The sequence below is a fragment of the Convolutriloba macropyga genome, chromosome 8, assembly GCF_964194025.1.
Source record: "Convolutriloba macropyga chromosome 8, txConMacr16.3, whole genome shotgun sequence".
In the NCBI taxonomy this organism is placed as follows: Eukaryota; Metazoa; Xenacoelomorpha; order Acoela; family Convolutidae; genus Convolutriloba; species Convolutriloba macropyga.
The window spans coordinates 51924233-51945526 of record NC_134475.1 but is presented as its reverse complement, the minus strand read 5'-3'; the positions used below and the strand labels follow the sequence as shown (position 1 = coordinate 51945526).

At 34.1% G+C, this 21294-nt stretch overlaps 1 protein-coding gene across 1 annotated transcript in view; it reads left to right on the top strand.

The window, feature by feature from the left end:
* LOC142344819 (uncharacterized) overlaps positions 1-21294 on the top strand; it is a 166613-nt gene that overhangs the window by 88520 nt on the left and 56799 nt on the right. Inside the window, exons 12-13 of the mRNA XM_075396798.1 lie at positions 8144-8376; positions 18329-18508. Of these exons, the coding sequence (XP_075252913.1) occupies positions 8144-8376; positions 18329-18508 (413 nt within the window). The remainder of the gene's footprint in view (positions 1-8143; positions 8377-18328; positions 18509-21294) is intronic.

The following is a 21294-nucleotide window of genomic DNA, read 5'->3' as shown; positions in this document are numbered from 1 at the left end:
CACTGTTGCCCCCCCCCCCCCATTAGCCCTCGGCGCACCCCCGCCCCGTTTCTAGCTACTGACGAACAACCGCTCGCTAAAACCACGCAAATTTATAATTTTTTGCAATTTTTTTCAAGAGTTTTGAAATTTTTTGATTTTTATGAGCGCTAGGTGTCAAGGAACCCCTCTGGGTTTTAACAATAGGTTACTGAATAGTTTCTAGTTGTAATGGAATGGTTCCAACATTTCAACATCACGATTTTTAGCATTTTTTTGACAAAACGTGCAATTTCAAATTTTTTGACAAAACGTGCAATTTCAAATTTTTTGACATTTCTGTTTCGTTATTCAGGTTATTCCGGACCCAGGGGCCAGAAAACCTCATAAGGGGTTTGATAATAAGTTACTGACAAAATGTTATTGGCGATGGAACATTTTTTCAACTTTTAAATGTCAGAACTTTTAGCAATTTTTTGATAACACTTGTTTTTTGAAATTTTTGTTTTGAAATTTTTGTTTATTAGATTTTATCAGCCTCAAGAGCCAGAGAACTTCCTCTGGGGTTCGAAAATAGGTTAATGTATAATTTCTAGATGTAATGGAACGTCTTGCAAGATTTAAACATCAGGAATTATAGCAATATTTGACATTTTTTTCAATGCTTTGACATTCATAGTCATTATTCAGGTTTGTTGGGCCTCAAGGGTGAGAAATTCTCCTTAAGAGTTTGATAATAAGGTAATGAAAATTTTTTGTTGGTCGTGCATTAATTTTCAACTTTTTAATATCACAAGGGTTAGCAATTTTTTAAATAAAACTTGCATTTTAAGTTTTTTCAAAATTTTTGTCATATTTAGGTTTTTGTAGCCTCAACAGCCACGAAATTTGCTCCAGGAGTTGGGTGACTTGACAGAGCTTTGGAGACAAAAAATGGTTTGAAAACTTGTTTCTAATTTTGGCCTTTTCATTTTTTTATATATGATTTATTTACTAACAGGGCTAAAAGTCGCAGAGTCGAATCCCATCATGGAAAATAATCATCTTTTTTTCTTTGTGTCGGTTGGGGTTTCTTTCCTTCTCTTTCTCGTTCAGGTTTTATCTCTATTTGTTGATGCCGCACTTCATCTGCTTTTATGTGGCGTAATGTCATCATCACCGATCCTCAGTAACAATGAGTTATAGTTGAAAAGTTTTTTATCATCAATGACTTAACAGGCAGTTTTTAGGAAATAATTTTTAGTTGCTCTCAAAAGCAATTTGCAGCAAATATATTAATCCTGTTCGTCTCTTACGCAATTTTTCGCTTTGCCGATTTTTCGTCTGTTTTTCGTCATGTGACGTTCGTCTTCAGAAGCTTCATAAAGAGGTAGCGCCCAGTTTGCATAAAGTTCTCTTAGAGCCGCTAAAGTTCTCAAGCCACTAAAGTCTCTTACGCAATTTTTCGCTTGGCCGATTTTTCGTCTGTTTTTCGTCATGTGACGTTCGTCTTCAGAAGCTTCATAAAGAGGTAGCGCCCAGTTTGCATAAAGTTCTCTTAGAGCCGCTAAAGTTCTCAAGCCACTAGTGGCTTAACAGAAACTGTTTTGGAGACTTAGTTATGGTGTGATTGGCACACCCCACCCCCACCCACCGCCCCACATCATTCCCCTCAATCCACTTTTGCACCCCCGTTGCGCTCACCTTACGCCCCCTCAGTTAATTTAAAGCGAGCCTCACCAAACCGTGACTAGCTCTTGACAAAGCCAACTGCTCGCCGGTCGTTTGAGAGCAATTTGCCCGAAGTTAATCGGCTGTTTTAGTTTCTGATTTTTTGAGATTGTTTTTTTTTTTTTGCTGGGATTGTTCATGTGATCAACTGGCCAGGTACGTCAGTTTTTCATTCACTTATTTGGATTGTAGTTCAGGACTTGTCCTGTTATGTTTCTTTAAATTAGTTTATAGAAAAATAACGTTTTGATCACGTTACATAAGCCACGATTTTCACGCTTGACTTTTGATTTACCTAACTCACTGTTCACACTGAATGGATTTTAAATTCTTTCATGCATTGAATTACACGGTGTAGTGAATGCAGTCAAAGAAGTAAAATCTTCAGTTTAGAAGCTGAAATAACTATAGCTTTAGAATCGAGCTGAATTTGCATACAAAGTTTGCGCTGTTTTAAACTTAAGAAAAAATACTGTCAATATCGCTCTTTTTCTCCTGTTTCAATCCCGATGTGCGTCAAGCGCGTCAACGGTGGCTATTTCCCGGCAGTTTGTCGGCTATGTTCTGTTCCCTCAATCCTAATCTGCATTATGGGAATCACTGGCGGCAATTGTTACGGCTATCTGCTGGGTTTGTTTTAATCTTTAACCTATTTTTTTAAAAAAAATTTTTAAGCTTAATTTTTTAGGCTTAGTTTGGTGTGCTCATTCCAAGGACGCCTAGTGTCTTTTTTGGAAGGTTGTTCGTATTGATTGTTTAACTAACTTGTTTTTAAAACGATTTCACTTTTTTTTTGTTTTTGCGCATATGGGATCATGTGCTTCGTTGACTCACATTGTTGGATCTTGTGGAGAACAACTTTGATTGTCAGGTAATTAGTTAATTGGTGTTAAATAGCCACCGTCAGCCTCTCAACGGCTTTTATATAGGCAGTCCTTTTATTTCGCTATACCTTTTGATCACGTTTTTCGTTTTACATAAGTCACGATTTTAACGTTTCTTCTGACTTACTTATGACTCACTTCACTCACTGTTTTAACTGAATGAATTTTAAATTCTTTCACGCATTGAATGACGCAATATGGTGAATACGGTCAATGTCAAAAGAGCAAAATCAAAAGAGACGGGGTAAACCGATAAAGCTCGGTCATTAAGTCATAGTGCATAAGGTTGTCAAAGTTTATTAAGAGTGTTTGCTAGCTGACAATGGTATTAAGCTGATTAGTGTTCGGTTTAGTAGCCCGAATTAAGTATAGATTTGGAGTCCGTTTCAATCCCGATGTGCTTGAGTGCTTGAAGCGCGTAAACGGCGGGTATTTTCGGGCAATCTGCCGTCTATGTTTTGGACTGTTTTAGGACTTGTCCTGCTGTGTTTTTTTTTCAACTTCGATTCGCTTTACCTTTGTTCACAGCTTTTTTTGCGTGAAATCACTTTGAGTTCTCAAGGCTAGTTTCGTTCTTCGCTCGTTATGCTCAAAGTGTTTTTAAACAGCAGATGATCATCAGAGCAATCAAAAATCAGTGTCGAAAATCTAAACAGAATCCATATCGAAAAATGAATTCCAAATTAGAAATGGGAATCTCAGTTTTAGATGCCCACTATTTGATATCTTCTTCTACGCCTGAGTTATTATCTCTAATATTTTTTCCTGTCTATACTAGCCCCTTTATTCCTCCATTTTGAAACAGGAGCGTGTCGAACTACGAGATGACATCAAAACAATTTGCGTTTTGATTTTTTGTTGAATTTTTTTTTTCGGTTTTTGATCTTTCGATCCCAATCTGAGTTATGGGAATCAATATCGACTATCTTTAGGCAATCTGCTGGTTCTGTCTGTAAGTTTGGGAAATTCTGTGGTGGAAATTAGTTTTCTATCTGTTGGTTATCTTTCTGTTTAGTTGATATTAGTTTTCTATTTCTTTGATTTTGTTTCTCGCTATTGTTTCTGTGTTCATTCTTTAATTTAGCGCTAATCTATAGGTGTTGACCCTATGAGGTGCCAGTGAAGGCTAGAGCTGGCGTTTTTCAGTAAGTTAAATACATAAGTCTCATTTTTTGAATGCTTGCGAAGAATTTGTAAAAGTTGTTCTTAAAATATGTTTTTTTGTGAATAAATTTTGGAGAATATTGTTGATTTTGTCATTTATTTCCTTTCCCTTTCCTCCGTTCTGTATATGTGAACTATTGTTAGTTTTCCTATCATTTGGTTTTCATTGAGAGTTTGAAAATTAACCTTTTTGCAAGTTTTTTTTTGCCAATAGGTGTTTTTGAGTCTCAAATTTGAGGAAATATTTTTCAGATGCTTTATTAGTTTTCGTTGTCAGATATATTTACATTGTTCATTTTCATGTTATTGTTTTACATTGGTTATAATTATTAAGTATGGTGTTAACTATGTCTGTTAGGCGTTAACTATGTCTGTTCAGTTTTCTACCGGGTCGTTTCCGGAATTCTTAAGGCAATGGTTTGTAAACAATTTTTTTTGTTGAATTTTAAAGCAGTAAAGGAGATGTGTAAAACAGTTTAGAAGTCTGATTGTTGAGCAGAATTGCAGAGTGAAGTGAAATGAATTGTTTTTTCTTACAGTTGTTTTCGAAAGAGCAAGAAATTGGGGTTGGAATAAGTTTTCTCACGTGCGGCTTTTTCAAGTGGGTTAACTTATTTTTTGTTTGAAATTTCCAATAGACTACGATTGTAATTTTCAAGTTGTTTGGGAAGCGTATAAAAATAGTTTAATGTTTTTTGTAATACATTATCAAATTTTATACATTTGCAGGTATAAACAATCGGTGTTTTCGTTTTAAAAATATCACAGAAAAAGAGAAATGTAAATGTATTTGTCTTCTGTGCAGTTTTTCTTCATTTCCTCGAAACCTGAGCAGTTTTAGCTACTAGTAACGCCTCTCCAGTTTAGACAGTATAAGGTGCCCGGTTCATGTTTTTCAATTTGACAAGATAAAGCTTATTGTTGTTATATGTACCTGTATTTAGAATTAATTGAATTTTTCTTGTTGTAATTCGATATAAAGTTTGCCCTTTTTTTGCTGTTATTTGGCCTTTTTCTGTTTTGATCAGACAGATCGGAAAATTAATTTGTCAGATACTAGTTATTTGGTGATACTACGTTTTCTGGAATTCTTCCGGCTGTGTTTTCGTAAGTATGCGGGCAAAAGATGTTTAGGGAGTGAAAAAAGTTTGAAAGAGTGGTTTAGGTGAAGAAATATGAACAGCGGAGAACAGAATCTGATAATTTTTTTAACATATACTTTTGAAACATCGCGAAATGTAGATGCATTTGAATGTTTTTGTTCACATGTGGCTTTTCATTCTTTTTTTGTTTTGGTTAGTTTGAAGTCTTAAAGTTTATTGCATACTAACGTAATATTGAGGTGGCTTTGATAGCGTTTTGATAGTTTTTTGGTAATTAAAGCTGGTTTCATGCCAATTTGAAGCTTCTTAATCAATTTTTTGGCCCTTCTGTTTTGTTTTATAGCATTTATTGACATTTCGATTAACCCTTTTTAATTTTTGGCATCTTCTGCTACAACTTGAGATTTTTCGGTACTAGGAAATTTTTTCTATGAAATCTGCAAAAAAACTTCTTTCAATTTTTCTCAAATTGTTTTGTTCTTTTTTTCGAAATTAGCTCTGATTGGAAGCTTAATATGGCTGGCCTAGTATTGTAATTTTTTTTTGTAAATTACGTGAAGAAACTTTTTCTTGTTTGTGGCCTTTTTATATAAAAAGTGAACTGAATCGAAAATTGAATGTTTTGTTGGGCGCAGAGGACTTCGAGTATGTTTTTTATTAAGTAAGCGAGCAAAGATACCGGAATTTCTGGCAGTGAATGAAATTCGAAAAAAGTGTTTCGATGGACATTTTTCTGGAGCGGAAAAAAGATATTGTTTTTTTTCTTACCCTCTTTTGAAAGAGCGAGAATTATAGGTTTGAAAAGTTTTTGCTAAGCGATAAAATTTTTTGTCCACATGCTGTTTTTTTGTGTCTGAAAAATTAATGCAGCCCAAAATAAGTATAATGAGGCCGTTTTGATACCCTATTGAAAATCTTTGGTAACTAAAGGGGCTAGTTTGACCTATTTTTTTTAAAAAAAAAACTATAGTAAGGATTTTTAGGCTGTTTTAGCGACGTTTCATTGCATTTTTGAAATGCAATGAAACGTTGACTGAAATGAAGCCTAGTGTTTGGAGGTGTCTTTTATTACAAATTCAAATAAATTTCGTTTCTACTAAGTGTTTATTTTAATGAAATTTGACAAAAAATCACAAAATTTTTCTATCTCTTAGTTTTTCTCTTTTTTTCAAAGCTGGAGATATTTGTGGGCTCATGGATGTCTGCCTAATATTGTGCCAGCCCCGTAATAGTCCCATGGATCGATATATCTTTTTTGTATGTGTACCATTGGAAAGTTATTGAGTTTTTTCATATTTTTTTCGCTAATTTACTTTTTGTGCAATTTTTTGTATATATGACTGATGATTTTTTTTCCGTTTTGATGCGTTGTACCTGTCCATAGTGGTTGTTAGAAATGCTATTGTTGGCGAAGACGTATTCGATTTAATTTCGGAATTCTTCGGGCTACGTTTTTAATCCTTTTTTAATTAGTGAATTGGAATGAAAAGCGCAAAAAATGATGAGAGTCGGGTAAGTGTTGAACGAAATTGAAAAATGGAGTGAAAAGAGAGTGGTTGTTCCTACTGCTTGTTTAGAGACAGCGAAAACTTCAACTGTGAACAAAGTGTTTTTAAGCGGGCAAATGTTTTTGATCTATTGTTGCTTTTTCAAGCGTTTTTTTCGATTACAAGGTCTGATTAATAGCCGCACAGCGATAGCTGGGGCTAATATAGGCCTTGCCTTCTCTTGGTTTTTTTTATTTCGTCGTTGCGATTTTTGTTACGACCATATGAGGTAACAAGAACTTCAAATCTGCTTTTTGTTCATTTGTTCATGCAATTTCAACTGAAGTGCGTGCGTGACGTCATTTTTTGCTCTTAGTGGAGCAAGTTTTTTTTTGTTCATCTGCGTGATTAAATTTTTGGTCACACTTGACTTACCTCACTTTCAAAAATGACTTCCTCACTTTGAAATTGACTTTTAATTACTTTAATTCAAAAAGATAAGGTCAAAAGGGTGTGTGTCACTCTGAATGAAGGTTATTAGAGAGCAGCTAATAGAGGCAGCAAAAACTTGTACAGATTTCTAATCAAAATATAACAAATCAGCCTTCAATGAACAGACGATTTTTTTGTCTGTCTTTTTTTACTGTTTTTTGAGACTGGAGATCTTCAAAGCTATTGCTGCTATTTTCTGGCAATCTGCCAGCTATGTTTTTGCTATTTCTTCTAATTTTAATCTTGTTTTGATATTGGTTTAAAGGTTTCTGGTAATTTATGAGTTTTATTCTATTCTTGCGGGTGTTTGAAGCTTCTTTTGCAAATTAGCCAAAAAGCGATAGCTGAAACTATTGTGACGTCAGTTTTCACTCTTTGTGGAGAGTGTTTTTTGCTCATTTGCGTTATTAAATTCTGGGTTACACGTGACTTAACCCGCTCTCAAAAATGACTTCCTGACTCCAAAGTTGACTTTTCCTTACTTTAGTTCAAAGAGATAATGTCAAGTAAGTGCGTGTCACGCTAAAAGAAGCAGCAATAAGTTAAGCAGACTTAATCAAAATGTGACATCTGAGCATTTAAAAAAAAACAAGAAGTTTTGTTGATTTATTTCTTACGATCTTTTTAAAACTACAGATCTACAAAGCTATTGCGTTTTTTCTTTAAACTGAGCTGAGCTTGTTAGCTTTTTGTTCTGTGAGTTTCAACGCTCTCTTTAGAATAAATGAAATGTTCTTTAGATTTGTGTGGACTTGTATTATAAGCACAAAATTGAAAATTTTTCTTTTAATTTGTTTTTCTGAGCATATTTGTCATATATTGACTTCCATTAATTAGTTCTTTTTCAAATGAGTTGATTTAGTAGGTCTAGTTTTTTGAAAGAATAGCTTGATGATGGGGACTACTTGTTTCCTACATTTTTCCTGCTACGTTAATTCGGTCGGAATGTTCTGAGACATTTAGTTGGGTTCTGGCGAATTTTCACTTCGAGTCGATTCCGGACTCTTCCGTTATGTTTTTGAGATTTGTGCACACATTTTTCATGAAGGCAAATTGAAGTAGTGATTTCGGTCACGCCGAAACAGGTACTTTAGCGCAAAAATAAATGGTTTGCGGCTTGGAATTTGCAACTTTGTACTCAAAACTGCAAAATTAAATAGAGAAGGTCTGTAGAGCCAGATATTCTGATACATTGCCAGAATTAACTTCGAAACTCTGACTAAACATCTCTAATTGATACGCGGTGCAGGATGTACGTCAGAAGTGTGCGATGACTTCAAGCAGAGTCATGTAACCTATGTAATTGACTGAACTGCGTTTGCAGGTTCTGCTAAAAAGTTCATTGACGTGAACAGAGAAGCACTGGAGAGTGAGTACGTGACTGAGAACTTGCATCAGTGGATAGACTTAATATTTGGGTACAAGCAGAAAGGAGACACGGCGGAGCAGTTTGACAACCTCTTTCATCCACTCACTTACGAGGGGGGATACGAAGAGGCATTGAGGGGCTGTGGGGAATTTGTGGGTAGCAACACCGCAGCAGCCCTCAAAACTCAGGTTATTAAAAATTCCTGCTGTGATTTGGTAACTATTCAAATATTCAGGGAGAGCTGAAGTGGCTGGTAAATTTTTCAGGCTATTAGGCTCGCACCTATTGATGTCTTTCATGCGATGAATCGTTGAATTTAGGCAGACCGGATTAAGCGTTGTGTGATAGTTTGTAACGACTTGTAATTTTTAAGAATTGAAGAGTCTATATGGTGGCCTGCTATCTTACGACTCGAAGAAGAATATCGGATAACCGTCGTTTTGTCTTTTTAATAGCCGCCCTCATCTTCTCAGCCGACTATTATAGCGCTCCTATTTTTTTACAATTCAAAGAATTTGAATTGTATTTGGGCGCTGTCTTTTTAATAGCCGCCCTCATCTTCTCAGCCGGCTATTATAGCGCTCCTATTTTTTACAATTCAAAGAATTTGAATTGTATTGGGGCGCTGTCTTTTTTTTTAAGATCTGTTCACGCATTTTCATAATTTTTGAAGTCAAATTGGAGTAGTGATTTTGGTCACGCCGAAACAGGAAGTGGAGCGAAAAAGCGAGTGGTTTTGCGGCGTGAATTTTCTTCGCTCTAATTTTAAAGTAGAGTGAGAAAACGGTGTTTGAACAAAAATTCGGTTTCTCGGTAGTGATTTTTTGTTCACATGCGGCAATTTCACTCTGATTTTTACGGTTTTTTCGATTTTTTGGATCAGATTTTTTTCTAAATGGTTTTCCCAATCCATTCACAGCTCTTTCTAGGCCTAGTTTCTTTGTTTGAATTAAATTTTAAAGTCTGACAGTAGTTTTTTTGTTCACATGCGGCATTTTGACATTGATTTTTTTTTTATTTTGTTTTTTTTTATCTGATTTTTTTGAATGGTTTTCTCAATTCACTGATATTCCATTCTAGATCTAGTTTTCTTTTGTTTAGTCAATGAAAATTCTTTGAATTGTACGTCAGGACTTGTCCTGCTATGTTTTTTTACTTCGTCGAATAAAAAAATGTTTCGCTTTACCTCATTTTGCCGCCTTTTCAACATTTTGCGTGAAATCTTTTTGACTTCTCTAGGCTAGTTTCTCTCTTCTCTCATTCTGCTAAAAGTGATTTTGTACATCAGTTGCTCAGCAAACCAATTCAAAATGAACAGAGATAGTACAAAAATGGATGTCAAATAGAAACGGGATAAACCCATAAAGCCCAATTTTAGATGCCCGCTATTTGAACGTCGTTCCTATAAGTCTTATTTACCATCTCTAATGCTTATTGTTATTGATAGTAGCCCATGTAGCCTCTCTCTAAGAAACAGAAGTATGTTCAACTACGAAATGCCATCAAAATAAATCGGACTTTAAAAAATGTTTTTGTACAAAAATCTTTTTTTTTTCAATATCTTCTGTTATTTCAATCCCAATCATGCTTATTGGAATCAACGGCGGCTATTTTCCGGCAATCTGCCGGGTATGTTTTAAGATCTGTTCACACATTTTTATGATTTTTTAAGTCAAATTGGAGTAGTGATTTTGGTCACGCCGAAACAGGAAGTGGAGCGAAAAAGCAAGTAGTTTTGCGGCGTGAATGTTTTTCGCTCTAAATTTAAAGTATAGTGAGAAAATTGTGTTTGAACAAAAATTCGCTTTCTCGCTAGTGGTTTTTTATAGCTGCGAAGCTGTAAGCTGAGCGAAGCCATATTGCGGTGCTCTCTTTCGGTGACGAAACGGAAAAAAGAGTTTCGTCGTCTGAAGCTCTTCTTTCGTTTTACATTTGTTCACGCAAAGCTGAAAAAGTCAATTTTTCTTAATGACTTCTTCCTCTCACTAACGGCATGTGCGCGCGTGACGTCATTTCTCACTCGCTTTAGCAAATTTTTTTAGGTTAATTGCGTGATTAGATTTTGATCATACGTGACTTACCTCACTCAATAAAGTGACTTTTGCACTTTAAAACTTAAGTTTAGTTTGAATTTGTTTAAGGTCACAGGAACTCATTTGTGCTGTAAAGGTCCCTAATAAGAGGCTTCTGCGGAATGAATTGTAACAAACTTTATTTATCGCTGAATGTTTTTTACCTAGTTTTTTGAGCGGCGTAGATTTTTTTTCAATTTAGATCTGTATCTGTTTCTATCTCTATTATATGGCACTCAGGTCCATTCTTTCGCAGCTATTCCGGCAATCTGCTGGCTATGTTTGTTCACATGCGGCAATTTTACTTTTACAGTTTTTAATGTTTTTCGATTTTTTGGATCGGATTTTTTTCTAAATGGTTTTTCCAATCCATTCACAGCTCATTCTGGACCTAGTTTTTTTTTGTTAGTATAAAAATTACATATCTCACTAATGGTTTTTTGTTCTCCCTAGCAGCATTTTGATATTGATTTTCTGTTTTTTTTTGTTTTTTTTTATCTGATTTTTTTTAGAAATGGTTTTCCCAATTCACTCATTGTCCGTTCTAGGTCTAGTTGTTTGTTAAGTCAATGAAAGTTCTTTGAATTGTACGTCAGGACTTGTCCTGCTATGTTTTTTCATTTCGACAACACTTCAAATCTGTTTTTTGTTCATTCATTTTTGCAATTTTGACAACTGCTTGTGTCGTGTTTAATGTCAGTGTTAATTAATAGATAATGCTGGTTCCTGAAGTGAAAGTTCAATAAAGTTTGCAAAAATTGTTAACCCATCCCTCCAATGGGTGGCAGAGATGCTGTTTGATTTGGTTTATCAAAATATTTAGTATCCAATTTGTCTTTCGGGATGAAATGTTTCAGTTGTTTGAATTAAATTTTCATTTCTCGCTAGTGGTTTTTTTTGTTCACATGCGGCATTTTGCATTGATTTTCTGTTTTTTTTTCTTATTTTTTTTTGATTTTTTTAAAATGGTTTTCTCAATTCACTCATAGTCCATTCTAGGTCTAGTTTTTCTATTTAGTCAATGAAAATTCTTTGAATTGTGTGTCAGGACTTGTCCTGCTATGTTTTTTTACTTCGTCGAACTTTTTTTTGCTTTACAATTTTGCCGCTTTTTCGACATTTTGCGTGAAATCTTTTTGACTTCTCCAGGCTAGTTTCTCTCTTCTCTCATTCTGCTAAAAGTGATTTTGAACATCAGTTGCTCAGCAAAGCAATTCAAAACAAACAGTCAGTATAAAAAATTGGAGTCAGAAATAGAAACGGGATAAACCCATGAAGCTCAATTTTAGATGCCCGCTATTTGAACGTCGTTCCTATAAGTCTTAGTTACCATCTCTTATGCTTATTGGTATTGATAGAAACAGAAGTATGTTCAATTACGAAATGCCATCAAAATAAATCGGACTTAAATAATTTTGTACAAAAATCTTTTTTCAATATCTTCTATTCTTTCAATCCCAATCATACTTATTGGAATCAACGGCGGCTATTTTCCGGCAATCTGCCGGGTATGTTTTTTAGTTCTCTCAAGTTGCCTGTTTTCTTCTCAATTTCAGGGAGGCAAGTATATTTTCGTTTTAATATTAGTACTTTTGTATATAAACTTCTTCCTGCGATACACCAAAATTTCAACTGCACGAAACATCGATTTATTTGAAAAAAACATGAACCAAGACAATGCCTTTGAAGAGAGTGAACCCAATGTATCGGTAAATGAAGCAGTGGAAACTAACAATGAGTTATGGGAATGCCCATTAATGAGCAACGAAAACCAAGAAGTCCTGCCAACTTTAAAATTTCAAGGCAACACGCCCTCTTGTCTTGATGTGCAAACGAACACTCGTCCCGTAATCCATCAACAAACAGCACTAAATAAAGGAATGGAAAGAGGATGTGCTGTGTTAAGTCCCGTAAACGAAATTTCACTAGAACCAGCTGTGGTGAAATCAATTGATGAGAGCATTCACAAATCAATCACTAGCCTTATTCCCACTATCATGGAAACTATTCGCAGCGAATTGAGAGTGACGATAGACGAAATAGTTGACAAAAAATTAAATGAGCTGAGATCAGAAATGCAGTTCGAGCTGGATATACAAGTTGCGGACGCCAAATTAAAAACCCTCGCAGAAACAGAAATTCTTGAAACATACAATAGAAGGGACAATATTAAAGTCATTGGGTTACAATCAATACATCGCGAATCTTATGAGGAAACGGCCAATTTAATCAAGGGACTAGCTACTGAAATGAACGTTCAAGTTGATGAAAGAGATGTTTCGATTGCACATCGGTTACCATCAAAAAGTGCAAACAAACCAGTAATTGTCAAGTTTACTAGACGTGTCAGCAAGATTAACATGCTCAGAAGTAAACGAAATTTGAGGTCTTCCAGCGAATATGAAATTGTACGAATTTACGAAGACCTGAGCAAAGCGCGTTTAAAATTTTTAAATTTGATAAAAAATGACCCGAGAATTGAAAGCGCTTGGTCGAGAGAGGGTGTAATTTTTACAATTGGAAACTTGACGGAAAAACTTATAAGTTCAATGATCTCTATGACGCCATCTCTATGACTTGATGCTTTCCTCAAAAACGAATTACCACACGACTTCCATACAACTTCCGAAGCCAATCAAATGGAAATAAGAACGGATTGGCATCAAAACGAACAAACATTTTTTCGTCGCTAATGATAATGTAAAAATTAACAACCCTTTGAATTACATAAATATTGTAAACGTTAATATTGGATCAAGAAGGAAGCATTTCAATGATCTGGAGGCATTTGTTTTAAGTCAACAGTGTCAACCTGATGAGCTATGTATAACGGAAACATGGCTTACTGATGAAGACGACCCTGGTTGCATGCTAATTGCAGGATATACGAGTTTCTTTGTGAAAAATCGTAAATTTAGAGGGGGTGGGGTAATGATTCAATGCAAACCAAGTTGCCAAGTTATTAAGGAACGTGAAACAAGTTTTGATGAATCACTCTTTGGTGACATTAATTTAAAGGGTTACAATTTGAGATTAGCTGTTTACAATCCACCCAGAACGAATAAAATTGACTTCATTGAAAAATTCGACAATAACTCATCCGATCAACCAATGGTCGTCTGTGGGGATATGAACCTCGGCGTAAGCTCAAGAAACCGACGAACTCAAAACTATTTAAATTGCATTGAAGCAATTAATTTTAATATAAAACCATTCGAAGCAACACGTTTGACCCTGAGCTCAAAAACATGCTAGGACGATTTTATTTATCAAAGTTTGCTTAATGAAAAAGTGGAAGTGCTTGAACTGCAAGGCATTGCTGTTCATTACCCAATTAAAATAATGCTGTCAGCAAAAATTGAACGCGAAAATAGCAGAAAGTTTTTTCGTGATGTTAGTTTTACAAAAAGCCCTAGTCTTGTACTTGAATATAAAAATTCATTGCTACAACATATACAAGCCAATGAAGATCTCATATATCAAAATAATTGTCCTTGCTCAGCTTTCAGCGAATTCTCTCGACTTTTCCATGAAGTAACTGATTTTGCGCCAATAAGAAATGCAAAGAAGAAATCCAAAATGCCCGTATGGTTTAAAAAACGTTTAAAGAATTTACGAAACAAGCGAAACGAGGCACTTTTCAAATGGAAAAGAGAAAAGGAAATCACGAAACTACTTGAGCAGTTTAGAAATCGAAAACATTTGCTTTAGCAGGAATTAAAAATGGCAAAAAGGTTCTATCTGAATAAATTCTTTTCTTATTTAGGAAATTCTCGGCAGACTAAATGAGTTGAAAGGCAAATCGTCAAATTCAATTAATATACCGCTTTTGAGATCAAGCTTCAACGACAAAACTGAACTAACAGTTGAAGATAATGCAAATCTTTTCAATAAATTCTTTGCCACTATTGGATATAACATAAGTGAACACTTAAAAAAAAAACCTTTTACTCCGAATTTTTCATCTGAAGAAACCTCTGTTTTACCAGACAAATAGAATCGAAGTAATAGGAATTGTGGCACAGCTGGATAACAAATTTTCGTCAGGCGATGATCTAATAAATAATGTTCGATTTAAGACTTCGGTGGAAGTGGTAATACAATACTTAGTCTCCTTGATTAATTTTTCTATTCAGAGGGGAATTTTCCCGAAAAGAATTGGCAAAAGCAAAAGTTTTCCCGCTTCATAAAGAAGATTCCAAACTCAAAGAAAACAACTATCGCCCAATTTCACTTCTAAATGCCTGGAGTAAAATTTATGAGCGTGTTGTTTTTAATCGAATTTACTATTACTTCGAATCACGACAACTCTTTTACTGTAAACAATTTGCCTTTAGGTCTAAACATTGTACTGTTGATGCGTTAATTGAACTTACTGAGAAAGTGAGAATGAGACAGAGCTCCTCAAACGTTTTATGTTTTTTTTCTAGACCTGAAGAACACTTTTGACACAATTAACCGCGATATCTTACTTTATAAACTTGAAAGATACGGACTAAGAGGTAATTGTTTGAGTTTGTTAAAATCATATTTTGAAAACACATATCAAAGAGTTGAAGTAAATGGAGTATCATCAACTTGGAGATATTAACCAAGGAGTTCCTCAAGGATCAATGATAGGACCGTCATTATTTCTAATTTTTATAAATGACATGCCAAACGTCTGTAAAAGTGTTAACATTATTCTTTTTGCCGATGTTACAAATAATGAAACCATAGGATGTACAAACAAAGAAATTGAATCAGAATTTGAAGCAATCAATGATTGGCTTGAAAGGAACAAATTAGTACTAAACTTGGAAAAAACAGTTAAGATGAATCTGAAATCATTATCCGTAGACACGACATTTTACCTGAACTCCAATAATATACCAATGAAACCTGTGTGCAAATACTTAGGAATAAATTTAGACAGAAAGCTCTCATTTCAGTCCCATATTGACAATTTGAAGGAAAAACTCAGTAGGAATCGTCTCTAAGCTCAGACCTTATATACAACAAAAAAAGTTGTTAGAATATTATATTACTAATGTTGCTCCTATTTTGCAATATGGTGCTTTATTTTTTTGCTGCTGCAGCTACTCGTCTCTAAAACCCATCCCTCTTTTACAAAAGAAGATAATTAAAGTTATTCACCTCAGAAAACAAGCGATCACTGCGACGACTTATTTGCGAAGAATTCAATCTTAACAATGTATGAACTACACGTTTACGAACTTGTCAAGTTTGTTCTGAAAGCTATAAACAGTCAACACACACAAGATTTTTGCAATAATCTTTTCACTTTTAAACAATCCTGCGTAAGGGTAACCAGAAGTTCCCAACAGAAATTGTTAGAAGAGCCCTTTTGTAAAAGAAAGATCGATCAAAGTTCCATTTGGTTTCGAGGTGCTAAACTTTATAACAGAATGATTAAGTTTGGAGTTATTTCATCAGACTTGGATTTGTCTTCTGGATAGAAATTATACAATTTTTTCCACCAAGTAAAAATCACCTATTTAGTCAATAATTTTGAACTAACAAGGTTTATATTTGAATGAAAGTCAAACATCATAGTTATTTGAAAATCAAAAATTTAACTAGACTGCAATATGATGACTAGTCAATCTATGGATCATGTTTTATTGTAACAAATTTTTCCCCGCTGGACTTTGTATTAATCTCTTTAGAAATACATATCATTAATACTACTCCAATTGTTTGTTATTTCGAGGTACTAGGTTTGTTTGATTGATACTAGGTTTTTAATACATTATGATTGTTTCGTGATTGTTTATTTGTAATTAGTGGCAGATTCAAACTGAAGATCAGCTTGATCTCGTTATCTGTCCTCGCATATTGTTGATTTGTATCACAATAAGGAAATTAATTCTTTCTTTCTTATTACGGTTCGGGGGGGGGGGGGGTAGGACACCTATTTAGTCGGAATTTTTTGCACCCGTAAAAAATATTTAGGCTACAGATTTCTCGAAATTAAATTACCCCGCTTGTCATTCGAGAGCAATTTGCCCGACGATAGTCGGTTTTATTTTTCAAGATATATATATTCACTTTTTTAGACTTTGCAAGTCACATTTGGAGCAGTGATTTCAATGTTGAAGTAGTAAAGAGAGCGAAAAAGCGAGTAGTTGAAAGCTGGGAATTTGTTGATGTTGGACAAATTTTCGGTTTTTTGCTAGTATAAAGTCGTTTAAGGCATAGCAAAAAAAACAGGCCTCATGGGCGAGTGGTCAGTGCATCTGGTTATGGATCGGGAGGCCAGTAGTTCGTATCCCGGCGGGGTCAAATGTTTTTCTACCCGCCTGTCGTTCGAGAGCAATTCTTCCAACATTAGTTGGTTTATGTTAGTATTGGGCTTGATACCCTTCAGTTAAGAAGCTGAAGTAAGCATAGGCTTAGAATTTAACTGAAATTGCACACTGAATGAGAACAATTTTTGAATTTTTTTCATCCCGATGTGCGTCTAGCGCGTCAACGGCGGCTATGTTCCGGCAATCTGCCGGCTGTGTAACAGGTTTTCGGATGGTATATAGATTCAATTTTGTGTACTCCCTACTGACAGCTAATAGTTTTTATGGTTTAAACACAATTTGGTTGCAAAAATTATTAGTGCATTTGAGTTTTGGTCGATTTTTTTTTCTTTATCACTGAATAACTCTAATAAGAAATGTTATCTGCTTCCTATTGAGGTGTAATTGAAACTTTCGAATGTTTTCAGTTGATAGCTAATAGTTTGCATATTGACAAATTTACCTGTTTTCAAAAACTGATAGTGATATTTGCCCGAATTTTCTTCTTTTTATGTTATGTTGTCCTATAGTTTCATTGGAGATAGATCCAATTGATTTTCTAGCGAGAAATAATTTGAAATATATGTTTTTTGTTAATATAGATTAACGACTATTCCAATCGGTTTTCTAATGAAAAGAAAGTGAACTCATTTAATATAACAGTCTGATTTGGTTTTTATGATTTGACACTTTGTTTCCATAAAAGTTTGTTGGATTTTTGAGTTTGGCCCAATTTTTTTTTGTTTTTGTCTGGAAGAGGGCTCATCGGGTTTCTTACGCAGTCAAATTTTTCACTCCTATTTGGTTTAGGATGTTGTTAATGTTTGTTTTTACTTGAAAAAGATTTATTTGATTAATTGAGATTTTTAGTTTTAGAAACTTTGCTTGCCGCTGTAACTTTTCGTTTTCTCTGTGGAAAATAAATAAGATTTTTTATGCTAACCAAACACGATCATGATGTTTTCTATGAGTTTAATATGTGTTTAATCATTGTGAAGTAACTTTTTTTTTTAAATATTTGGCACTTTGCCAGATATCTCAGTTTTTTTAAGCTTTATCTGGGTTTTTGTAACTTTGTTTCTCATTTGTTTTCCTTGGCCTTTAAATCGGCAATTTTGTCCTCCTTTTTTGCCTTTCGTACTATCCGTCGTCTGAAACGGTCTTGTCTGGTCGTTATTTTTTGATAAGTTTGGCACCACAGTTTTTCAAAATACGTATTATGTATTTAAATTCTTTCGTTCACTTTTATGCATGTATGGGCATATGCTTAATGGTTTTTCCTTCCTATATTTCTGCTGATGGTTAGGATGTATTTTTGTTCAATTTTAGTTTGTTAAATTAGATAATTTCGACTTATACGTTTGATTTCTGACTTATCTCCCTCACTGTTTCAATTGAATGGAATGTAGAATTCATTCAGCAAATTTACAAGAATACGTTCAAGGTCAAAAAGCGAAATCAAAAGCATTTGGATGAGTCAATAAAGCCTCTAACCCTAACCCTATCTTGGCCGATTTCAACATTTCAGTCGAGTTCATTGAAACTGCAGACCAAATTAGAACACGTGTTGACACTAAAAAATAAGGCTGCCGTCAAATTTTTTCTAACTGTTTCAATTCCAACGTCGTTCAATGGTGTCAATGGTGGCTATTTTTCGACAAATGTCAGGCTATTTTTGTTTATATCATTAATGGTTTCTTAAATAAAATGGGATACAATAATATCTCCAAATCTAATCTCGGAAATTTTGTGTTGTTAAATGAATTTTATTTGGTCAGGTGTTAGAGTTCGGCCAGTGTCCTGTGCAGCTATTCTCTAAACCACACGTGAGTCGGAACGAGAATGGGCTGAAGAGTACTTGTACACGTAATCCTTTGAATCCATCTGCAGACACGTCTAAGAGTAGCAGTGATCAATCCAAACATATCATCAACCACTCAGCACTTTCTGCTATGTCTGTAAGTATTTACGCTCCTCTGATTTCACAGAAATTCTTGTTGTTCCGACCCTCTTGAGTGGGGAAGAACTATAAACTCAAATGGGTTTTTTTCGTTCCGTGAATTTTCGCCGCTCGATATATTCATCGTAGAGAGTTGAGACTGGTATAATTAGAAAGCTCGTCCAGCGTAGAATATGGAATTAAAAAGATTTTTTTTTTCATTTTCGTTTTCTACAGGGAGTTATCGAGGTTTAAACTTCTGAGAAAAGAAGAGTGAATTCACGTTGTTTTTATTCACATTTTCCGGAATTTTTGCCTAAATTGTCGTCAATTTTGCTAAAATTTGTTATAATTTTTAAGAATAGTGTAGTTGATTTTATTTTTGAAGACGAACAAGCATTGTTGATTGTTTTGATTTAATTTTTTTGGTCAAAAAATCTGGATAAACATTTCAAAATTTAGCTTTTTTCATCAAAAACAGCACGAAATAAGCTACTTTAGTCCACTTTGATTAAATTTGCCGACAGTACACCCCCAAACAACACTCTTACAATCTTTGTAGACTCAGAGGGGGGCTAATTCTACTTCAGAGTCCGCTGAGAGTGCACTGTAGTTAAAACTTTGCCGTTTTTTGCTAACTTTACTCGTTGATTATCAAAAATGCAGAATTTATTTTGAGTTTTCAACTAACAAATTATCTATATCTACAACATTCGAAAAATCAATTGTTCCTAACGGACAAGTATTAGCAGGGCTAGTTTTGGGCCATTCTTGGACTGTTACAATCCAAAAAAAATCGGGTTGTAATCAGTCGGTCTTTTTTTTTTAAAAAAAAAAAGACTTCTTTTTAATAATAAAGAACAGAACATATCAAATCAAAGCTCAGGAGTGATAGGTCCAACCAATTCGCTTGCTAAGCAGCTCCAAGCTAATGCATTTAGTTTTTTAATTGAAAGTTTCCGTTTCTTTTTTTAAAAATAATTGACTTTTCAATAAATAATGGCTCAATTAACTTTTCCTCTATTTTTTTCTTAATTTGTTCAACTTCCAGCTTACTGTCAGCAAAGAAAGACTGCTTCTTCTTTCTACTGATTTAGCATTTATTCTCGGTTGCAGTCTTAAGCCTGAAGTTATTGTTTTCTGGCTTTGATACTACAAGATTTCAGATTTTTGTTTGTTTTGATATTTACCAGTTTTTCACGTTTTCTAATTTTGTCACATTCTAATTTTGTCACAATTGAACATATTAAAATCCTGAAAGATATACATCAGCGTTTTAACGGCCACGACGCCTCTTTCTTGAAGAAATCAATTGAATTTTTTAATTTTGTCTCTAACTGTCATTTATACTTTGTCGTTTCGGTCGTATGAAATTTCCGGTATAGTGATAGCTTTCATTGGCTTTTCATGGAAGAATAGAAGAACCGATATTCTGATATTAGTAGATAGCTGATGGCTTTCATGACTTTGAAAACAATCGTTTTCCAAAATTTAAAAAAAAAAACTTTTTAACTTCGCAATTTTGTTCTTTTTATGTTTCTTTTTGTTTCCTAATCTCGTTAGTTAAATACAGGTCAAATATGACATTATGTTTGTCAAGGGAATAAAAGGGATTGGTGTCCCAAAATGTTTTTTTAAAGAATTTGTTATGACCTTACTGGCTTCGACACAGGTTTTTCACAAAAGAAGTAAATTAATTTGATTTTTGTCATATTTGACGTTCTTTTTGTAGATGCAAGAGATATTCTGGATAATTACAGGTCTCGAGGGCTTCCTTTTCATGAATAAAGGACCCTATTTGAATAGCTCTTTTTGCAATTAATGCCTTTCATGAATGTAATTTTTTTCGAAAAAATTTAAAGTATTACATACTTTAGCACTTCGCTTTTTTGTCTACCTGTTACCTAGTCTTACTAATGAATGGCAACGTACTACATTATAGCTGTTTGATGAAGGTGCAATCAACTATATTTTGAGTGCCAAAATTTGGCTTGACGGTTTTGACAGCGTTTTCTGGCAAGTTTCTATTGAAATTTTCTTGTTCTTTGTTGTTCTTTTTAGCCGCTTTAAAAAATGAATAAGGACAGGTCCTAATGCCCTTCTATAGAAGCAGTGGTAATCGTAAATTTGTGGTAATATTAATTGGTTCCTAATGGTATTTATTGCTTTGAAGTTAACTCTTTCAAAAAAATAAGTTAATTTTTTTACTTTACTGTTTTTGTTCTTTTTTGTATAATTATTACCAAACCTTTTTATGGACTGGTCGCATATGTTTTCTGGTGATTTATAAGTTATTTTTGTTTAGTTTTAGGTTTATCTGACGGTATTTTGACTTTGTTATTAAATTTAGTTTTTAAGAGGGACATAATTATTAGTAGATAGCTGATGGCTTTCATGACTTTGAAAACAATCGTTTTCCAAAATTTAAAAAAAAACTTTTTAACTTCGCAATTTTGTTCTTTTTATGTTTCTTTTTGTTTCCTAATCTCGTTAGTTAAATACAGGTCAAATATGACATTATGTTTGTCAAGGGAATAAAAGGGATTGGTGTCCCAAAATGTTTTTTTTAAAGAATTTTGTTATGACCTTAGGCTTCGACACAGGTTTTTCACAAAAAAGTAAATTAATTTGATTTTTGTCATATTTGACGTTCTTTTTGTAGATGCAAGAGATTTTCTGGATAATTACAGGTCTCGAGGGCTTCCTTTTCATGAATAAAGGACCCTATTTGAATAGCTCTTTTTGTAATTAATGCCGTTCATGAATGTAATTTTTTTCGAAAAAATTTAAAGTATTACATACTTT